This window comes from Podarcis melisellensis (genome assembly GCF_964234715.1).
Source record: "Podarcis melisellensis genome assembly, chromosome: 1".
NCBI classification, from domain to species: Eukaryota; Metazoa; Chordata; class Lepidosauria; order Squamata; family Lacertidae; genus Podarcis; species Podarcis melisellensis.
This window is the reverse complement of record NC_138528.1, coordinates 23,126,920-23,144,724: the sequence shown is the minus strand read 5'-3', so window position 1 is coordinate 23,144,724 and position 17,805 is coordinate 23,126,920. Positions and strand designations below refer to the sequence as shown.

Genomic DNA, 17,805 nt, shown 5'->3' with positions numbered 1-17,805 from the left:
TCCAGTTCAAAAATATTTTATGGACCTTTACAAGCATATTTACATCCTCTGCCATTTACAAACCAATAAAAATTTGGTTACACGAGGCTTCGCTGCCTAAAACATCACGTGAGTCGTCACGCAAGTGCACATTTTCGTGTTCCGTACAACCTATAAAACTCTTCTGATCATGTGTTAGTGCATCAATCAGCTGAGAGAGAATGGCTTGGCCTTTGCCTATTGCATAGACACACAAATGCATGTGACGATGTCCAATGACAGCAACAGATCGAGTCACCCATCTTGGCACTTCGCTGCACAAGAGCGCTTAACAGCACTGCGAAAGCCACAAGATAGGTGTGCTGAAAAATACATAAGGGAAATAATTGTTTCTCATCTGTTAAAGGAAGTGTAGAATTATTTTCTCCCCAGGGGTAGAGACTGAAGGCTCAAGCCAAGGCCCACTTGCTGTCTTCACATCATTTTCTAGTCTTCCAGGAGTAGCTCCAGCTCTTCAATCGGTACCCGCACTCTCAGCTCTTTCTCGGTCATTAGATCAAGGATCTCTTGCAGCTCATCTGGAAAATAGCTTATAGCATCCATATACAGCACCTACGAATACAAGTATTACATTGAAAATAATCAATCTGCCATGCTTGTGGAAGAGAACAAGTCGGGCCAGGAATCAGTTTGACAGGAGAGCAAATTCATGGCCAAAGAGGGGGTGGTCATGAAGAAATGCAGAGAAGAAAAAGACAAAGACAAACCCAGCTCTAATGAAATAAAAAACAATCAAGGCAACTAAGCTGTTTAGGATAGGTGGGTACAGCTCCCTTCCACGGTGCCGCAGATCTCGCGTCCTTGCTCCAAACTACACTATGCCTTCCAGTGCTCCCACCCTCCAAGTCTGCACACTCTGACCCTCTTGAGTCTGGCCCATAAAAAACTAAATAAAATAGAATTCCAATTCTGTATGCCCCAAGTTTTCAATCGATAAAAAATAAACGTAAGGATTTGCTATCTGTGCTATAGGTCATGAAGAAATGCTTGAAAAAATCCCCACCAAGTCCAGTTAAAACCAAACTTGTCAAGAATCAGGAATAATTCACAGTATATTAGATACCGGTCATGTAACCTTTTAAGTCTCTATTCCTTTGACTACATATTTCATAGATTTCGTCTTCAGTTTCCCTGCTTTCTAGGCAGTTTCTTTTTTAAAAAAACAAACAAATACCATACTGTTGCAGAACGTGTTGCAACCTACTGTCAATTATAAACAATAGTTCCATTTTACCAGCTATGCAAATAATCAGGAATCTGGTCTGACCCTACCAGAGACACATGTTCTACTGCGTTGTCACTGTATTCTTGAACTATATAGCCATTTATTTATTTATTTATTTATTTATTTATTTATTTATTTATTTATTTATTTATTTTAAACCTACTTTTGTCCAGGGGCAGTTTTGAAGCGCTCTATAAAACACTCCTTTACTTTTTCCTTTATCTCCTAAAGAAACCTGAAAAGAATAAGACAAAGTTTTGCATTTCAAACATACATTTTTTTATTAAAAAATGCAGAACTCTATGTATATAAACAATGTTATTTTCATTTAGAATTGAAGAAAGAACCATTAAATATTCAGACTGAGAATTTCTCAGGGGAGAAATCTAACTCTAAAGAACTGTATATTAATATTATATGATGTGATACAACATCTATGCATATTTAGGCTGTCTATATCCTAACTCAACTGGGAATGGTCAGGAGGGGGAGCTGTCAAAAATTACTGCCCTCCTCCTTACATGAAGAGAGGATCAACATGGGATCTGAGCCATATACTTTTTACACAGAAAGGTTTTCTAATAATCTCTGTTAAGATTTGCATTAACATCCCTACGGTGCTTTTTTAAATGTTAATTTTTCTATAGCGTCTAATCTACACAACAGCATCCAAGAATCACTTAATAAAATTAAGTGGGGGGGGAGAGAGGGGGCTGTAGTCTCTCACCATAAAGTATATATATAGCCTCCAAAGCAATGGACAATGAGCACCGTTTTCAGTCTCAATGGCATGTTCAAATAAAGCTTTGATTCGATTGGTTATCCCGGTTTCGGGGATGGTTGCGTACACATCACCAGTGGCTACTCTGAAACAGAGAAAAACAAAAGAATGAACAGTGTTTTCGGTGGTCAGGTCCAGGAATGAACATGATTCTTCTTTCCAATACAAACTCACATTGGAGATTTTGAAAGCAGAGATAGGCAACCTTTTTGCCCCCAAGACCTACAAGTGGTTCTGTGTCTTTCCTATCACCTGGTGGAGGTGGAGATGCCACAAATGATGTGCTCTAACCCAACCAAGTGGTGGCCCCTTGGTTGCATTCAAATGTATGAGTGGAAGAAGAAGAGGAGGAGGAGGAAGAGGAGTTTGGATTTGATATCCCGCTTTATCACTACCCGAAGGAGTCTCAAAGCGGCTAACAATCTCCTTTCCCCTTCCTCCCCCACAACAAACACTCTGTGAGGTGAGTGAGGCTGAGAGACTTCAGAGAAGTGTCACTAGCATAAGGTCACCCAGCAGCTGCAGGTGGAGGAGCGGAGACGCGAACCCGGTTCCCCAGATTACGAGTCTTAACCACTACCCCACACTGGCTCCCTGAGTTTTAGAAATCTCCCCTCACACTACAACTCCAAGGCCTCGTGTGTAAGGAGCTGCACCGGGGAGAAGAGGGTAGGAAAGTCATGGGGCATGACCAGACATGTTAATGTTTGCATGCAATCCTATGCTGCTTCTTTTTTAATCCTCCAGCAAGCTCACAGCAGCATACAGAGCATCCTCCTCCTCTGCATCTTGTCCTCTCAGCATCCCTGTACGTTAGGTTAGGCTGAGGAGGTAACTGGCCCAAGGTTGGCCAACAAGTTTCCAGTCCAAGCTCACACCCTGCCATACTATTCTCTTAAATTATTGTTCTACCGTACAGCAGCCCTCCTCGGCCTCAGGCTCACCAGATTATTCTGGCCTCCCAACTTCCATTAGCCCCATCCAGGTTGACCAATGGTCAGGAATAACGAGAACTGTAGTCCGACAACCTTGGTTGTGTGGTAATGCACAGCATTACCACATTCTTTGTGGTGGCACCCAGTCATGAAACTCCCTTCCCATGGATATGCAGATAGCCATAGCTCTGGTTGATTTCTGCCACATGGTGAAGACTTACTTGCGCTCCCAACCTTCCTGAGGTCATTTTTAGTTTAATTTCACTTTTCCCAGCCTTTAGTCCTTCTATGTTTTATACCGACTGCCAGTATGAAACTGGAATTTAATTGCATTTTTATCTGCTTTCTGTAATTCCCATTAATATGTTTTGTTCTGGTGCAACCTGTTGGGAAGTCAGGGGTTTTTTTGTTTTGTCTTTTGCAAAAGGTGATGTAGAGGAATGCAAAATAAATAATCTGGAGGGCTGGGGAAGGTTGTCAGAGGACATGTTTGTGACAACAGAAGAAATGTAAGTGGATGTAACCCTGCAGAAATCAACAATGCAGTATAGCAATGCTTTAAGCACTGGGGAAGGGCATAGCTCATTCCCAGGTTCAAAACCCAGCAGCTCCAAGAAGAGCTGGGAATTTCTCTTGCCCAGAACCCTGGAAGGTTGCTACCAGTTAGTGGTCTGACTCAATATAAGGCAACAGCCTATGTTTGATGTGGAAAATTTGTGCTTGAATCTCCACTTGGCCATGAAGCTCACCTTGTATCCCTGGGCAAATCAAATCTCAGAGGGCTGTTCTGGAGATTTAAAAGACTGGCCAGAGCTCCTTAGAGGAGGGGCAGGATTCAAATGTCATGTAGAAATGAAATTAACTTTTGCAAAGGGGAATAGGCCTCTGGCAGTTAATAAGCAAGAGAGACAGAGAAATGCATCATCTGTAAGCTGCAGTGTTACCTTTGGACACTTTCCACAAGTTTTTTCCTCATCTGCTCAGCTTTGATTGCAAAGAGCCACGGCTCCAGCGACTTCGCGGCCCTTGCAATGCTGTCAAAAAACCGCCGCGCTTTGCTAGCGTTGTGCGACTTGCGTTGGATCTGGATATATGCCCTCCAGAGAGGCTGGTTGCTAGGATACCTCTTCAAAGCCTCCAGCAGTGATTCGCGGAGAGGAGCCAAAGGATAGACGCTCGTTCTCATGTGGTATCTGAGCAAATGCACGTGCATCAGTGCGACAGCTTCAAGGCTGGCAGTGCAGTTCTGACCGCCAGAGCTTTCGCCTTCCAGCTTCTCAAAAACCTGCCTGTATATCGACACTGCAGAATCAATCCCAAGAGTCAAATACTGGAAAAGGGTGTAACAACCAACCAAGCCAACGAGGTGGCCGGAGCCGCAGATCTGTTCTTGTTTAGAGGAGGCTCTCTCACTCAAGTAATCTTGGAGAAGATGCTCGTATGTTTTCCGAGCTCTCAAAATGTTCACAGATAATGTCTGTCCACTGTATGGCGTGTAAGGTCCTTGCTCGGCCAGCCTGGTCAATATGTGAACGGCGCGAGACTCGAGTGTTCCCTCCTGGCTCCCCAGTGACTCTGCTTCCAGTTCGGCATAAAGCAGGCCCAGATTACAGATCTGGGGGTTCTGGATCCCAGCCGTTCCCGCCGTGCTCAGAGACATATCAAAAACTTTCCTAGCATCTTCTACATTGCCAAGCAACCACTCCAGGTAGGCGTAGAGTCGCCAAAGGGAAACATCATTTCTGTTCTCATGGGTCTTAAGAAGGTTCTTGGCTAATTTCTTACTTCTCTTCCCTTGCCATTTCAGTTTCTTTTTGTTGCCTGTTTCCAAACACTGAATAACCTGCATGTTAATCAATAATAATGATGATGAGGCAGCCAAGAAAAAACACAACCAGGGTCATTCTTTTGCTTATTTGTAAGCAGTTCCACATAGCTGGCCTAGGGACTTTTACCCCATTTGGCAAGTAGAAGCTCCTGGGGGGTGGGACTGCAGCAGGGGAAAAAATTATGGGGTGTGGGCAGGAAAGGAAAGGTTAACCTACACAATGACTTCATGTTTTTGGAGTGCTTTAGGGATAATTTTACCCAAATGTATTTTTCTATTAGTCCCTAGATCCTAGGAATTTCTAGGGGAACCTCAGCTAGCCAGGGAAAGCCACTCCAGAGTGTCTGGTGTTTGTTACAGAGATGATTAATTATTTTACAAGTACATCTTGCCTTGTTCCATCACAGAACCCAAGACAGCTCCCGGATGGTCACCGAATCAGGCACGCACCAGACTCAAGACTGGCTTAGCTACAGCCAAGGGGGTACCTTGCTAGTATTTGTACCTTTGCTGTTCGTACAAGGTGGCGGAAGAATTTAAAAATAAAATCCCAACTTACCTTAGAGACTTCATACTGAAGCCAGAAGTTGGATAGATTAGATTTTTCTTTTCCTGAAAGCAGAGGCAGAATCATATGGAAGAAATTCTGTATGAACTCCTCCCCTTCTTTGGGGTGGCCAATATGTCTAACTCCTTGGAGCATCGAGTCCATCTGGCCAATTCTACTGACTCCGGGAAGTGGCAGGTCAAAAGAAGTCAGAGGTCCTTGGCCATGCTGCTGATCCTCAAAGATGTTGTTCTCATCCATTGCTGTGTAGAGGAAGGAAGGAAGGAGGCTGCTCTCACATGGCACGCCTAAGAATTGCAGAAACGAGCACAGCAGCTGAAACTGAAGATCTGGGCTGGAAATTTGTATTAGCGATGGACCAAGGTCATCAAACAGGACCTGTCAAGCACACATAAAAATGCAGTTAGGTACAAAGGGAAGGAATTTTAGAAAGAAAACGGAATAATCCTAGAAACCATTCAAGAAGTGGAATTCGGAGGGCAAGAAAAATGCAAGCGTAAAACAAGCCTACGTTACTTGGTGCTTTACAGAGTGGAAGAGGCCATGTCCCTGTCCCGAGGAGCTTACAATCTAACATTTGAAAATGGGGAAAAGAACAGGAGAAGGATGTAGAAGTAGAGGCAGGGCTAAGAAGGAAAGCAATATGCCAGGAAGGAAGAACCACTGGCCTTCAAGAAGTTGCTGGATTCCAACTCCCATCAGTCCCAGTGAGCAAGACCAATGGTCAAGAGGATGGAAGGAGTTGCAGTCCAGCATATCCGGAGGGGCACAGGACCACTTTCTCTCCACGTTATGCTTAATTTTACAAACTTCTATCATGTCATAAAAGCATAAGAGCCTATCTAGTCTATTTTCCTGTTCCAACAGTGGCCAACCAGATGCCTGTGGGAAGCCTCCAAGAAAAGCATGAGAACAGAACAGGCCAACAACAATGATCAAGGGGGCGGAACAACACCCCTATGACACCCACCTGTCTCTCTGGATCTTCACAATCATCTACTGTCTCCTTCTTGGCTTTGTCTGGACGCCAAGGCAGCCAGTGCCTTCCTTCACGCGAACGTTCAACGTGAAGCCAGTTTTGCCACTTGGGTAGAGATCTATCCTTTATTTCTTCCTCCTCCTCCGCTTCTTCCTCATCTTCATCTGTCGAGAAGCCAAAAACACACCAGCAGGTTTTCAAAATCTGGCCTGTTCAATCCCATCAACTCCAGGCTTGCAAGCTGCTAAAGGGCAGCAATCAGCACAAAAAAGTTCATAAAATTCAAGTAGCCTTGCTGAATTTCTGCCAATTTCTTTAGGCCGGCGTGGCAATTTTGCAGGATGGCAGTAGCCACGTTACCATGTTGCAGCAAAGACAACAAGGAGTCTTGTGGTGCCACAAAGGCTTACAAATTATTATATTATTATTTAATACAGCACCATCTATGTATGTGATGCTTAACAAATATATGGTATGGCAGAGATCCCAATCTATAACAGACACCAGAAAATTACAGAGACATTGTGGGGTGGGAGAACACAGAAGTATGGAGAGAAAGAGTATCTGATTATGTGAACTGCACATACCTCAGGGGGCTATGTGAGGAGGCAGCTACAAAGAAACAGCCGGGAGCATAAAGTGAGCTCCTGCTTGCTCCTCTCACAATATTAGAGCCTAGGGACGTCCAATGAAGCAGAAATGTCGAGAGATTCAGGAAAGAGAAAATAAGAAAGCACTTCTTCGCAAAGCACAAACTATAGAATTAGGTCCTAATTCTATAGCATCCTAAAAGCATCCAAGTTGGCCACCAACTTGGATGCTTTTAGAATGGGCACAGATACGTTAATGGCTATCAATGGCTCTCAGCCATGATAGCTATAGTCTACCTCCATACTGTCAGAAGCAGTGTGACCCTGAATACCCATTTCTGAGCACTGTAAGTGGGGAGCAAGCTTGCAGGCTCCCCATAAGCATCTGATTGGCCATCGTAAGAAGAGGATGCTAGACGAGATGGGCCGCTGGCCTGATCCTGCAGAGCTCTCCTTATGTTCTTACCAGGTGGGTTGATGGCAACCCAACCACCCTTTTCTTGTTGGTGCATCCAGGCCTTCCAGCCTTTTGCTCCTTTTTCTCCAATCCGAGGCTCGCCACTGTCCCAAAACGGCTCGAAGAACTCCACCTAAAGTTTGAGGATAAAGACGCACACATTCTTCAGTCTGATACACAGCACATACAACTGCAGTTATATGTGCAAAAGAATCTAGAGACGTATTTTGCTAGTTCAACTGATAAGTCAATTTTCTAAGTTTCTGGCTGACTTAAGAGCGGTGTTGCCAATTCATGGTTCCACATTTAAAAAAAAAAATCACAAAATTAAATGTAAGTACTTTTTAAAAAGGGACAGGAAGGGAGCATGAGTCTACTGGAAGGCTAGTTTTTCATCCAACCTGGGCTGCCAAGTTCATGTCTACAACAAACTTTAAAACGTGGACTTCACAGCTTTTGAAGAGCCATTTTGCAATCACCGCTGTCCATGGAGGCACAGGTCAATTCTGTGTCCAGGACAGCTGTTTACCAGCTCCATCTGTTACACAGGCTGAGACCCTACCTGCCTGCAGATTGTCTCACCAGAGTGGTGCATGCTCTGGTTATCTCCTGCTTGGGACTACTGCAATGCACTCTATGTGGGGCTACCTTTGAAGGTGACCCAGAAACTACAACTAATCCAGAATGCGGCAGCTAGACTGGTGACTGTGAGCGGCCGCCGAGACCACATAACACCGGTCTTGAAAGACCTACATTGGCTCCCAGTATGTTTCCGAGCACAATTCAAAGTGCTGCTGTTGACCTTTAAAGCCCTAAACGGCCTTGGCCCAGTACACCTGAAGAAGCGTCTCCACCCTCATCATTCAGCCCGGACACTGAGGTCCAGCTCCGAGGGTCTTCTAGTGGTTCCCTCACTGCAAGAAGTGAAGTTACAGGGAACCAGGCAGAGGGCCTTTTCAGTAGTGGTACCCACCCTGTGGAATGCCCTCCCATCAGATGTCAAGGAAATAAACAACTATTTGACTTTTAGAAGACATCTGAAGTATAGGGAAATTTTAAATGTCTGATGTTTTACAATTTTTTATATATATGCTGTAAGCCTCCCAGAGTGGCTGGGGAAACCCAGCCAGATGGGTGGGGTAATAATAATAATAATAATAATAATAATAATAATAATAATAATAATAATAATAATACCATGTTAAGAAACTCATTATAGGAAAGAAACCTTTCATTCTTAGGCATAATCTGGGTTATAGCTGCACTATTTCTTCTTGCTGAAAGGAAAATACTAGTGGGTTTAACTGAAGGCTGGAGCCAACTAGTGGTGGTGGTGAATTATATGTAAACCTGCTTAGCATATAGCAGCACAAAACAGAAAAAGTGATATTTCTATTTTTCAGTCCTAGTGGCATGGGCATACTAAACATCAACTTCAGCCTAAGCTGGGAAACCAGTGATGAAATGGTAGGGATGGATCTAGTTAAAGGCAGGCATCCCTGTGACATTTCCTTTTTCGGTCTCCAGTTCATTGCTCTAACTTGGAGAGGAACTATACTTACTACCAATATATTTTAAATTTAGCCTCGTTGGAATTCAAAACTATAAATAACAAAGCAGTCCTAATATGCACAAAAGATGTTCCAAGCTGAATTCAATTATTATGCTATTTATTGCTAAGCGAAGCCTCCCTTCTCTGTGTTCAGGGGTTGCAGATTAGGACACGGTGCCAAATCCTTGAAATTATGAGTCGCGACCCCTTCGTGAGCTGCGAAGCCACATGCTACGGGCTGCCTGTGTTGCTTGAACACTCACTAAGCCACACGCAACTAATGGCTGTCGCAGAGAAAAGGTATCTCTGAACAATGAGTTACTACCCTGGGATAACAACCTCTGAACTCATTTCAACTTCTATCTTATTCACACATTCAAAGGGTGAGTCAGAGATAGAAGCAAGCCAAAAGAGAGATAGTCATCTCCAGCAAGATTGACAGCTTCCTAGGCAGGTCATTGATCCCGTCATGATACAGGGGGGAACACAAAACAAAGAAAATGCTGTTATTTTGGGAGGCATGGGGGTCATGGTGGCCTTTGAATAACCCTAATAGTCACCGTAAAGAGGTCAGAGCTGAAACAGCCAGGGGGTTCTTCTTTGCACTGATAGGACTAGGCCTGGGCGGTGTAACGATACATCACCCAGGACCGGTATGATGGCCAGACCATGATGGCGGCTTCACCCAATGGTATATCGCAAGTGAAACCGCCACTGCTCCCGTGTCCCTCTACCACCAAGCACTAAGGTTTGGGTTTGAAGATAGAAGCCCTGGTAGTTTGGGAACTGCAGTGGTACCTCGGGTTACATACGCTTCAGGTTACAGACTCCACTAACCCAGAAATAGTACCTCGGGTTAAGAACTTTGCTTCAGGATGAGAACAGAAATCGTGCTCCAGCAGCATGGCGGCAGTGGGAGGCCCCATTAGCTAAAGTGGTGCTTCGGGTTAAGAACAGTTTCAGGTTAAGAACGGACCTAACGAATTAAGTACTTAACCCGAGGTACCACTGTATCTCCCATAAACCAGCTAATAATTCTTTTCTTGCAAACCAGTAGCTGTTTCTCTGCTTCTAAACACCAATGGACCTGTAGTATTGCTGTTTTGTTATTTCCCCCCTCCTTTTGTAGGAAGGCAAAAGAATGGCAACCCCCCCCCCGCCCCCAAAAAACACAATATCATTTCCTTGATCACGCTGCGTTTCAGTCCTCATGGCCAAAAGAAGCGTCTCTGCACAAAACAATCCCAGAACACTGGTGTAACATACTGACTAAAGAGACTGGGCTGTGAATCAGCACGCTCACCATTTGAATCTTGCCTTTGTCAAGAACTCACTAGGTAGCTGCAGGCAAGCCGTTCTCTCTCAGCTTCAGTACCCTCATTTGCAGCATGGGAGATGATAATACTGGATTGCCTTACAGGATTGTTGCAAAGGATGGCAAGTAGGCAGTACACGTGAACATTGGGAAGTACTGCACAAGTGTTAAGTTTTTATTATTAAAATGATTCAAGCAGGTCATGAACGTTTGTGCATTCTGCAGAGGTTTTTTTTTACAGTTACAGAAACCCATATTTATTCCTGAACTGTTCTATTTTGCTTTCTTATGTAGGAGGGAAGGAGGAGAACAAGAGGAAACAACTGGGGGGGGAGAGATGGGGGGGAACAAAACAGTGCAGATGAAAAGATACAGAGCAGGGTTAGAGCGGGCGACGGAAAATACCATTGCCTCTTCTTACCTGTCGCCTTGTTGGCAGTTCTCTTACGCTATCTGGTTTCAGGAAGGTGAAGTCAATCAGGGCCTGGAACAACGATATTGCTTTCTCCGAATGGCCGGCCTGACGGAGGAAATGGCACTGCTGAAGGAAGATGGCTGGAAGGAAAGAAAGAGAGGCAACATTTCACACAGAGGGCGCCAAGAGATTTGGGTCCGCGTTCCCTTTGCCACTTTCAGCGAGTCACACAAGAGGCTGCATTGCGGCGATCGCATTAAATGAGAATAAATGTTATGCCTTTTATACTCCCCGCTTGGAGAAATAAAAGGTTGGGGCCAACTGAATGCTCAATTTCATATTAAAAGTAAACCTCCTGTTAATGATATTAACCAATCATTTAAACGAATCTGCATTTTACCAAAATCTCAGTGTAGGCGAATGAACTGCAACTTGGAGGCACCCAGAGGTAGCTGGCTGGCTGGCTGCTCTTGGGAGCAAGAAAAGGGAAAGGGAAAGGACCCTTGGACGGTCAAGTCCAGTCAAAGGCGACTATGAGGTGTGGCGCTCATCTCGCTTTCTGGCTGAGGGAGCTGGCATTTGTTCACAGACAGCTTTCCAGGTCATGTGGCCAGCATGACTAAACCGCTTCTGGTGCAACAGAACACAGTGACGGAAGTCAGAGTGCACGGAAATGCCATTTACCTTCCCGCCACAGCGGTACCTATATATCTACTTGCACTGGTGTGCTTTCGAACTGCTAGGTTGGCAGGAGCTGGGACAGAGCAACGAAAGCTCACCACCATCGGGGGGGAATTCAGCCGCCGACCTTCTGATTGGCAAGTCCAAGAGGCTCCGTGGTTTAGACCACAGCGCCACCGGCATTCCTGCACTTGGGAGTACCAGTAGGGGTCTCCTTATGAAGGAGGAAATAGCTAGGGAAGCGTCACTGGGAGCTGAATGAAACAGGGAAGAACATGGCAGGAGTGCGTAAATGCGTTTCATGAGGAAGAGGTTTTTAATTATTATTTTTTAATATTGTGCCCTTAAAAGCTGGATAACTACTCAGCTTACGCATTAGGGACAGAAAAGGAAGCAACTGGCAATGGAGGGACTGAACTAAAATGCTATTCATCTCTGGACAGGAGGCGGGACGAATTAAAGCTTAGGGATGTAGAAAGCTGCCTTATACAGACCGTGCGCCTACCTAGTTCAGCGCTGTCTATTCTGACTGGCAGCAGCAATCCAGGGTTTCCGACAGGTGTCTTGAACCAGGGATCGTATGCACGTGCTCTGCACTGTGCTATGCCAACTGGTAACTGCACTCCATAAACTAAACTCTTAAGAACGTCTGGATGCTGAAGGCCCTCTCTGAGCGCACAGAGGGGTCTAAAATGACCAGGATCCACATTTGTTTGACGAGTTCCGTCGCGGCAAGCAGTGCAACGAGCCGAACGCTAGGGGGCAGAGGCCTTCAGCATATCTTGGTTCGCAGACATTGCCAGCGCTGATCAGAGACTGTCATCTGAAGCTGGCTTTATCCAACAGGATCTTCGTAACAGGGCTAGACATTTGATATAGCCATAAATGACTGACAATTGTGTAATTTCCTTAATAAGTAAATGGGACCCTGTCAAGTCAAATCTAGTCGAAGTTAGCAATGTGGTTAAGAAGGAGCATTCAGAAATCTTCAACCCGACAGCGATCCTTCCCCACAGCGGCATTATTTTTTACAGCCGTGTCAAAACTAATTGGCTCCGCTGCTTGCAAACACTGTAGCGTTTAGCACCACCGCGGACCCTGGTGGTGCGGCAATAAAATTGCTGGCGTGTTTGCAAAGCTAAGCAGGGTCTGGTCTGGTTTCAAATTGGATGGGAGACCACCGCGTGTTTAGATTCCTGCATTGGAGGGGTTGGACTGAATGACCCTTGGGATCCCTTTCAACTCTATAATTCTATGATTCTAAGGTAAACAGGAGGAAGGTTGGAGCCCAAGAGGGTTGTGTGAGTGAATACAGAAGCATAAAGATAAGATACATTCATTGTTCCACCCATTTTTGCTTCTGGCCTCACTGTCATGTGACCTTGGATTGGAAAAGATTCGCTGCCTCTGCTCTGTGCGGAGGGAAATCCCACAATAGAGATGCCATCACAGAGAAGGCTCTCTCTCTCTTTGTCACGTAATGTACCTCTCACAACAGTATTTGCTTTAGCAGGTCGCTGAAGAATATCACCGTCTCCACGTCAAAAAGAGGGGAAGTGAGTGGTGGTCTTTAAGAGACAATGGACGGGCAAGGCAAGAGATGGGAACCAGACAGAGGGCCTCCTCAGTAGTGGCACCCACCCTGTGGAACGCCTTCCCATCAGATGTCAAGGAAAAAAACAACTATCTGACTTTTAGAAGACATCTGAAGGCAACCTTGTATCAGAAAATAATTTATGTCTAATGTTTTACTATTTTTATGTGCTGTAAGCCGCCCAGAGGCGCTGGGGAAACCCAGCCAGATGGACGGGGGGTATAAATAATAAAATTGTTGTTGTTGTGCTCTCACCTAGCATGGCTTCCTCTGTGTGGGGTAGGGCTGGATGAGACACCATGCTGCCATCATGCACCGCCGACAAAGTACTCAGGCATTTCCCGTACAGACTGTGAACTTTGGAAACGGCAAAGGTGCTGAACTGACTCTGGCAGAACAGGAGATATTTCTGCCACAGGGCCGGGTTGTTTGGATGCAAGAACACCAATTTCTGCCATTCCTTGATCACAGCCGACGGCTCCCAAAACTCCGTGCAAAGCTTGAGCCTGGCCAGTTTCAGGTCGGCATTGTTTGGGTTGCTCTCAATAGCTCTTTCCAGAATGGCCAGCTTCTTCTCCAAGACGAGCTTGAGGGACACCTTCCTCGTTTCGCGTTCTCCCTCGCTGATGGCATAGCAGCTGGGGCCTCTCATGACTTCATCCTTTCAAAAAAAAGTAAAATAAAAGGAGTGGTAGAAAGCAAACTGGCAGCTACTCTGCACAGCAAGAAATCTCCACCAAAAGCCTCTATTGCAGTTCGGATGGGAGAAAGGGCTCAAAGTGTCCCATAAAAGCAGGATGGAGTCTGTGTTATGTACTCCCCTTAGGCATGTGGTTGGCCACTGTGAGGACACAGTACTGGACCTAACTTAGAATCACAGAATTGTAGAGTTGGAAGCGACCCTGAGGATCACCTAGTCCAACGGCTCAGAACCTCAATACCAAAGGACCACCTTTTTTCATATGAACCTACCCGGACCCTGAGATCATCTTCTGAGGCCCTCCTTCGTGTGCCGTCTCCTCGAGAGATCCGGAGGGTAGCAACACAAGAACAGGACTTCTCTGCAGTGGCTTCCTGTCTGTGGAATGCTCTCCCCAGGAAAGTTCTCCTGGTGCCTTCATTATACACCTTTAGGTGCCAGGCAAAAACGTTCCTTTTTAACCAGGCCTTTGGTTGATCTGATTGACATCCTATGCCCTTTTAAAATGTGGTTGGGGGAGATACAGTCAAACCTCGGGTTGAATGTGCTTCGGGATGAGTGCGTTCGAGTTGCGCTCCGCGACAACCCGGAAGTAACGGAGCGCGTTACTTCCGGGTTTCGTCGCTTGTGCATGCGCAGACGCTCAAAATGACACCACACGCATGCGCAGAAGTGGCATAAAGCGACACGCGCGTGTGCAGATGTGACATCACTAGTTACGTTTATTTCTAGATGCGAATGGGGGTCCGGAAGAGATCCCATTCGCATCTAGAGGTACCACTGTATAAGGTTGTTGTTTTTATTTTTATTGTGTATTTTGTGTTTTCGTATCTTGATTTTACTCTGTGAGCCACCCCGAGACCCCCAGATATAGGGTGGTATATAAATTTTAATAATAATAATAATAATAATAATAATAATAATAATAATAATATTAGTAACAACAACAACCCACAATGCAGGAACATGAACTGTCCCTCACAGTGATGGAACCTGCAACTTTGGTATTAATAAGCACCATGTTCTAACCAACTTTTGAGTTAAATTTTGTTGAACGCCAGCTTTTTGTCTTCATCCATAGGGTCAAATTCAACATCACGCTACTACAAATATTCCATCTACACCAAATTTCCAGCTTGGCAGATGGAACCATCAACCCTCCCTTCCCCCTGCTGTTCTCCTGACACCCACTCATCTGCCCAGAGCCAACTGGAGGGGAATGCAGCGGGTGGAGCGGCGGAAAGCCTTGCTGCACAACTGGAAGTCCTTGTTCGGGGCTTCTGCCGATGGAGCACCTTGGGTGAATCCCAGTGTCTTTAAAAAATCATACTGCAACTTTACATTTTAAAGAGACACATACCTGAAAAGAAACAAAATCCATCCATGCTTTGATATCTCCAGGGTCCTCTCTGACCTTCCTGTTATAGTCCTCCACTTTGGCCAGGAGGCGAGAGTTCCCATTCTCAGAGCTCTCTTGCGCTTCCTGCGGCTTTCGTGAATCGTGCTCAGGGAGCCCCTTCCCTTGCAGCCACAATGTGGTCCCTGCATCGTAAATCCCAAGAGGATTCGCCCAGCCTGTGGCCAGAACATCAGCTGAGTCCTGTTCCGAAATGGGTATCCAAGCAGTTGGGCCAGACAGAGAGCCTTGACTTTTTGTGCTGACGGGAATGCCATCCGCATTCAACAGCTTCCGGCCACCTTTGGAAAAGTAACGCTCAGGCTGCTTATGGGGGGCCTTTTTCTCTGCTGAGGAACTCTCCCAGGCAATATGTTGCCTCCTTGGATCAACACCAAGACAGAAGTTGCTTCTTCTCCTGTATCTTTAAAGGAAATAGTGGAAACTGTGAGTCTTTTCCAAAGGGCAAAGGAGGAAGGGGACAAGCATTTTTCAGCCAAACCCCCAGATCATGGTATCACCACAGGCTTCAAAACTTTTTTCCTGAACTGGGCAAATACAGTGTTACTTAGCACTTGCTTCATTAAGTGTTTGGAATAGCAGTCTATAGATACTGCTTACTTCGCAGCCCCCAGACACACAGCATGATCCGAGAATATTAACTCAAAGTCCCACCGAGTTCAAGGACGCTGACGACCAAATTAGTGCATCTTGGGATTGCAGTCTCAGAGGTCAGAGCTGAGACCTTGCGCTTATTTTTGCCAGAGGCCAGTTCCTGAACCTTTCTGAGCGCCTTATGTGCCTCATTAAAAAGTTATGGGTGAAGAGACTGAGGTCTGAGAATGCAAAAAAAAAAAAAGGCAACCTGAGAGGCATCTGTGTTTGTTTTTTAAAATTATGTTTGGAACAGAACAAATGAGCAAGAGTGTACTTCAGAGATCCTCAACTAAAAATGTTTCTGAGGTAATTATTACAAATGGGCACCACCGCCTAGGCTGATCTGTCTTGCCAATGGAGATCTGTCCCAGATCATTAAGATTCCAGATGTATCGGGCTCCGATCATGCACCCTGCTCCCTTGCCGGCTCTAACAAGCCAGACTCCATCTGTGCTGCAGGCGAGGAAGACAGACGTCAAGACAAGGATAGAAACAGGGGAAAGCTGCAACTGACCACTCTTGCGAGAAATCAGGAGTTTTCAAGGTACAGAGCAAGATCTCTGGGCAACTAAGCAAACGTGTATATTTGCAATGATAAATGGCATATGACTAACTCTTCCAAGCTAGGACCAGGGAGAAAGAACAGTTTAAACTCACTGAACTCAACGAACCCTAAGTTGCCATAGTCATCGGATGCAATCCCATCAGGCTGCTGGATCTGCCCATAGCTGTCAACTTTCCCCTTTTCTTGCAAGGAATCCTATTCGGAATGAGGGAATTTCCCTTTAAAAAAGGGAAATGTTGACAGCTATGGATCTGCCACCGTGGGAACTTCAGGAATTAAAATGGGACTCAGATGGTGAATAGTGAATGCAGCTCGTTGAGTGCAAGTATGACATTTGGGAGCAAATTTCTTTCCACTTGCCAGCTGGATACAAAGCATCCTTGTAGCACACATTAAAAATTATGAGAGATTCTCGAGGGATTGAGCTACGTACAGGAAGAGTTGCCTATTAAAAGCCACATTTTATTTTAACGGTAAAAAAACGATCAGCAGTTTATATTGGGGTTTTCCTTTGTTGCAGCTGATCACAACACCAATGTAACAAAATGTTTTCTCCTCTATAAATAGAACAAACAAGTACAGAGACAGCACAGCCAATTAGGTACGGAATCATGAGTGCAGAGCAAGTTCGCAAATCCTAATCTCCTACTCTTTAAATACCGAAGCAATTTTGCTTCACAACGTAGAGCAAGCAGAAGACAAGACCCTGTGACCTAAAAGGGCAACAGCAAAATGCTGTTTCTAGCACAGAGCCCCTGAGCAAGGACTCCGTGCAGACCGTACGCATGCAGCTACACCCAGAAAAATATGGATCGGGCCCAAAGATTTCCTCTTGCCACATATTCAGTTTTTTATTTATTTATCAAAAACCGTTACTGCTATCAGATTTCATACCTGTAAATTTCATTACCTTGCAATGTTCCCTCGATACAGAGACTTATACTGCCAGTTGGCAGGATCTGGTTTCTTATCTGTTCTGAATACTTCTGCTGTCACACCTTGAACATCATCTAGCCAGATGGAGTGAATGCTCACATTTGAAGCTTTGTCTCCTAAACTGCAAAGGAGGGAAAAAACGGGGGGGGGAGAGATTTAAGATTTCGAGTTTCCATAATATATTCCAAAACATCCCAGGAAAGCCAGCATGCCGTTGTGAATGAAAAATGTAGCTTTCATTTACAGTCCCAAAGCCAATTTCAGGAATCACGGGTAGTGGTTAAGCCCCAAGAGGGCTTAACCATTTCCCCCTAATTTTCAAATGGACATACAAGTTTGCCTTCTTAATTTTTTCTTTTGGAGCACTGCGCTATTGGGCTGGGAGCAGAGCTAACTTTCCTTAACTGTTATTTTAATATGCCTGGGCAAACAGGAAGGTGTCCGCCTGGCGCTGAAAAACTTCCCGTGTCACCACGAGGTGAGCCTCCTTAGTGAGAGTATTCCGCAGTCAGTTTAATTATTTATTATTTCATAAAACGTATGCGCTGCATGACAGTTTTTTAAATTAAAAAAACCTCAAAGTGGTTTACAG

The 17,805-nt window shown here is 45.1% G+C and overlaps 1 protein-coding gene across 1 annotated transcript in view; it reads right to left on the bottom strand.

Annotated features, from left to right (window-relative positions):
* NRDE2 (NRDE-2, necessary for RNA interference, domain containing) overlaps positions 1-17,805 on the bottom strand; it is a 37,819-nt gene continuing 20,014 nt past the window's right edge. Inside the window, exons 4-14 of the mRNA XM_081909510.1 lie at positions 17,188-17,334; positions 15,020-15,479; positions 13,215-13,620; positions 10,691-10,824; positions 7,412-7,535; positions 6,347-6,519; positions 5,368-5,754; positions 3,925-4,823; positions 1,992-2,130; positions 1,428-1,499; positions 1-591 (exon numbers count right to left, since the gene is read on the bottom strand). Of these exons, the coding sequence (XP_081765636.1) occupies positions 466-591; positions 1,428-1,499; positions 1,992-2,130; positions 3,925-4,823; positions 5,368-5,754; positions 6,347-6,519; positions 7,412-7,535; positions 10,691-10,824; positions 13,215-13,620; positions 15,020-15,479; positions 17,188-17,334 (3,067 nt within the window). The 3' untranslated portion in view covers positions 1-465. The remainder of the gene's footprint in view (positions 592-1,427; positions 1,500-1,991; positions 2,131-3,924; positions 4,824-5,367; positions 5,755-6,346; positions 6,520-7,411; positions 7,536-10,690; positions 10,825-13,214; positions 13,621-15,019; positions 15,480-17,187; positions 17,335-17,805) is intronic.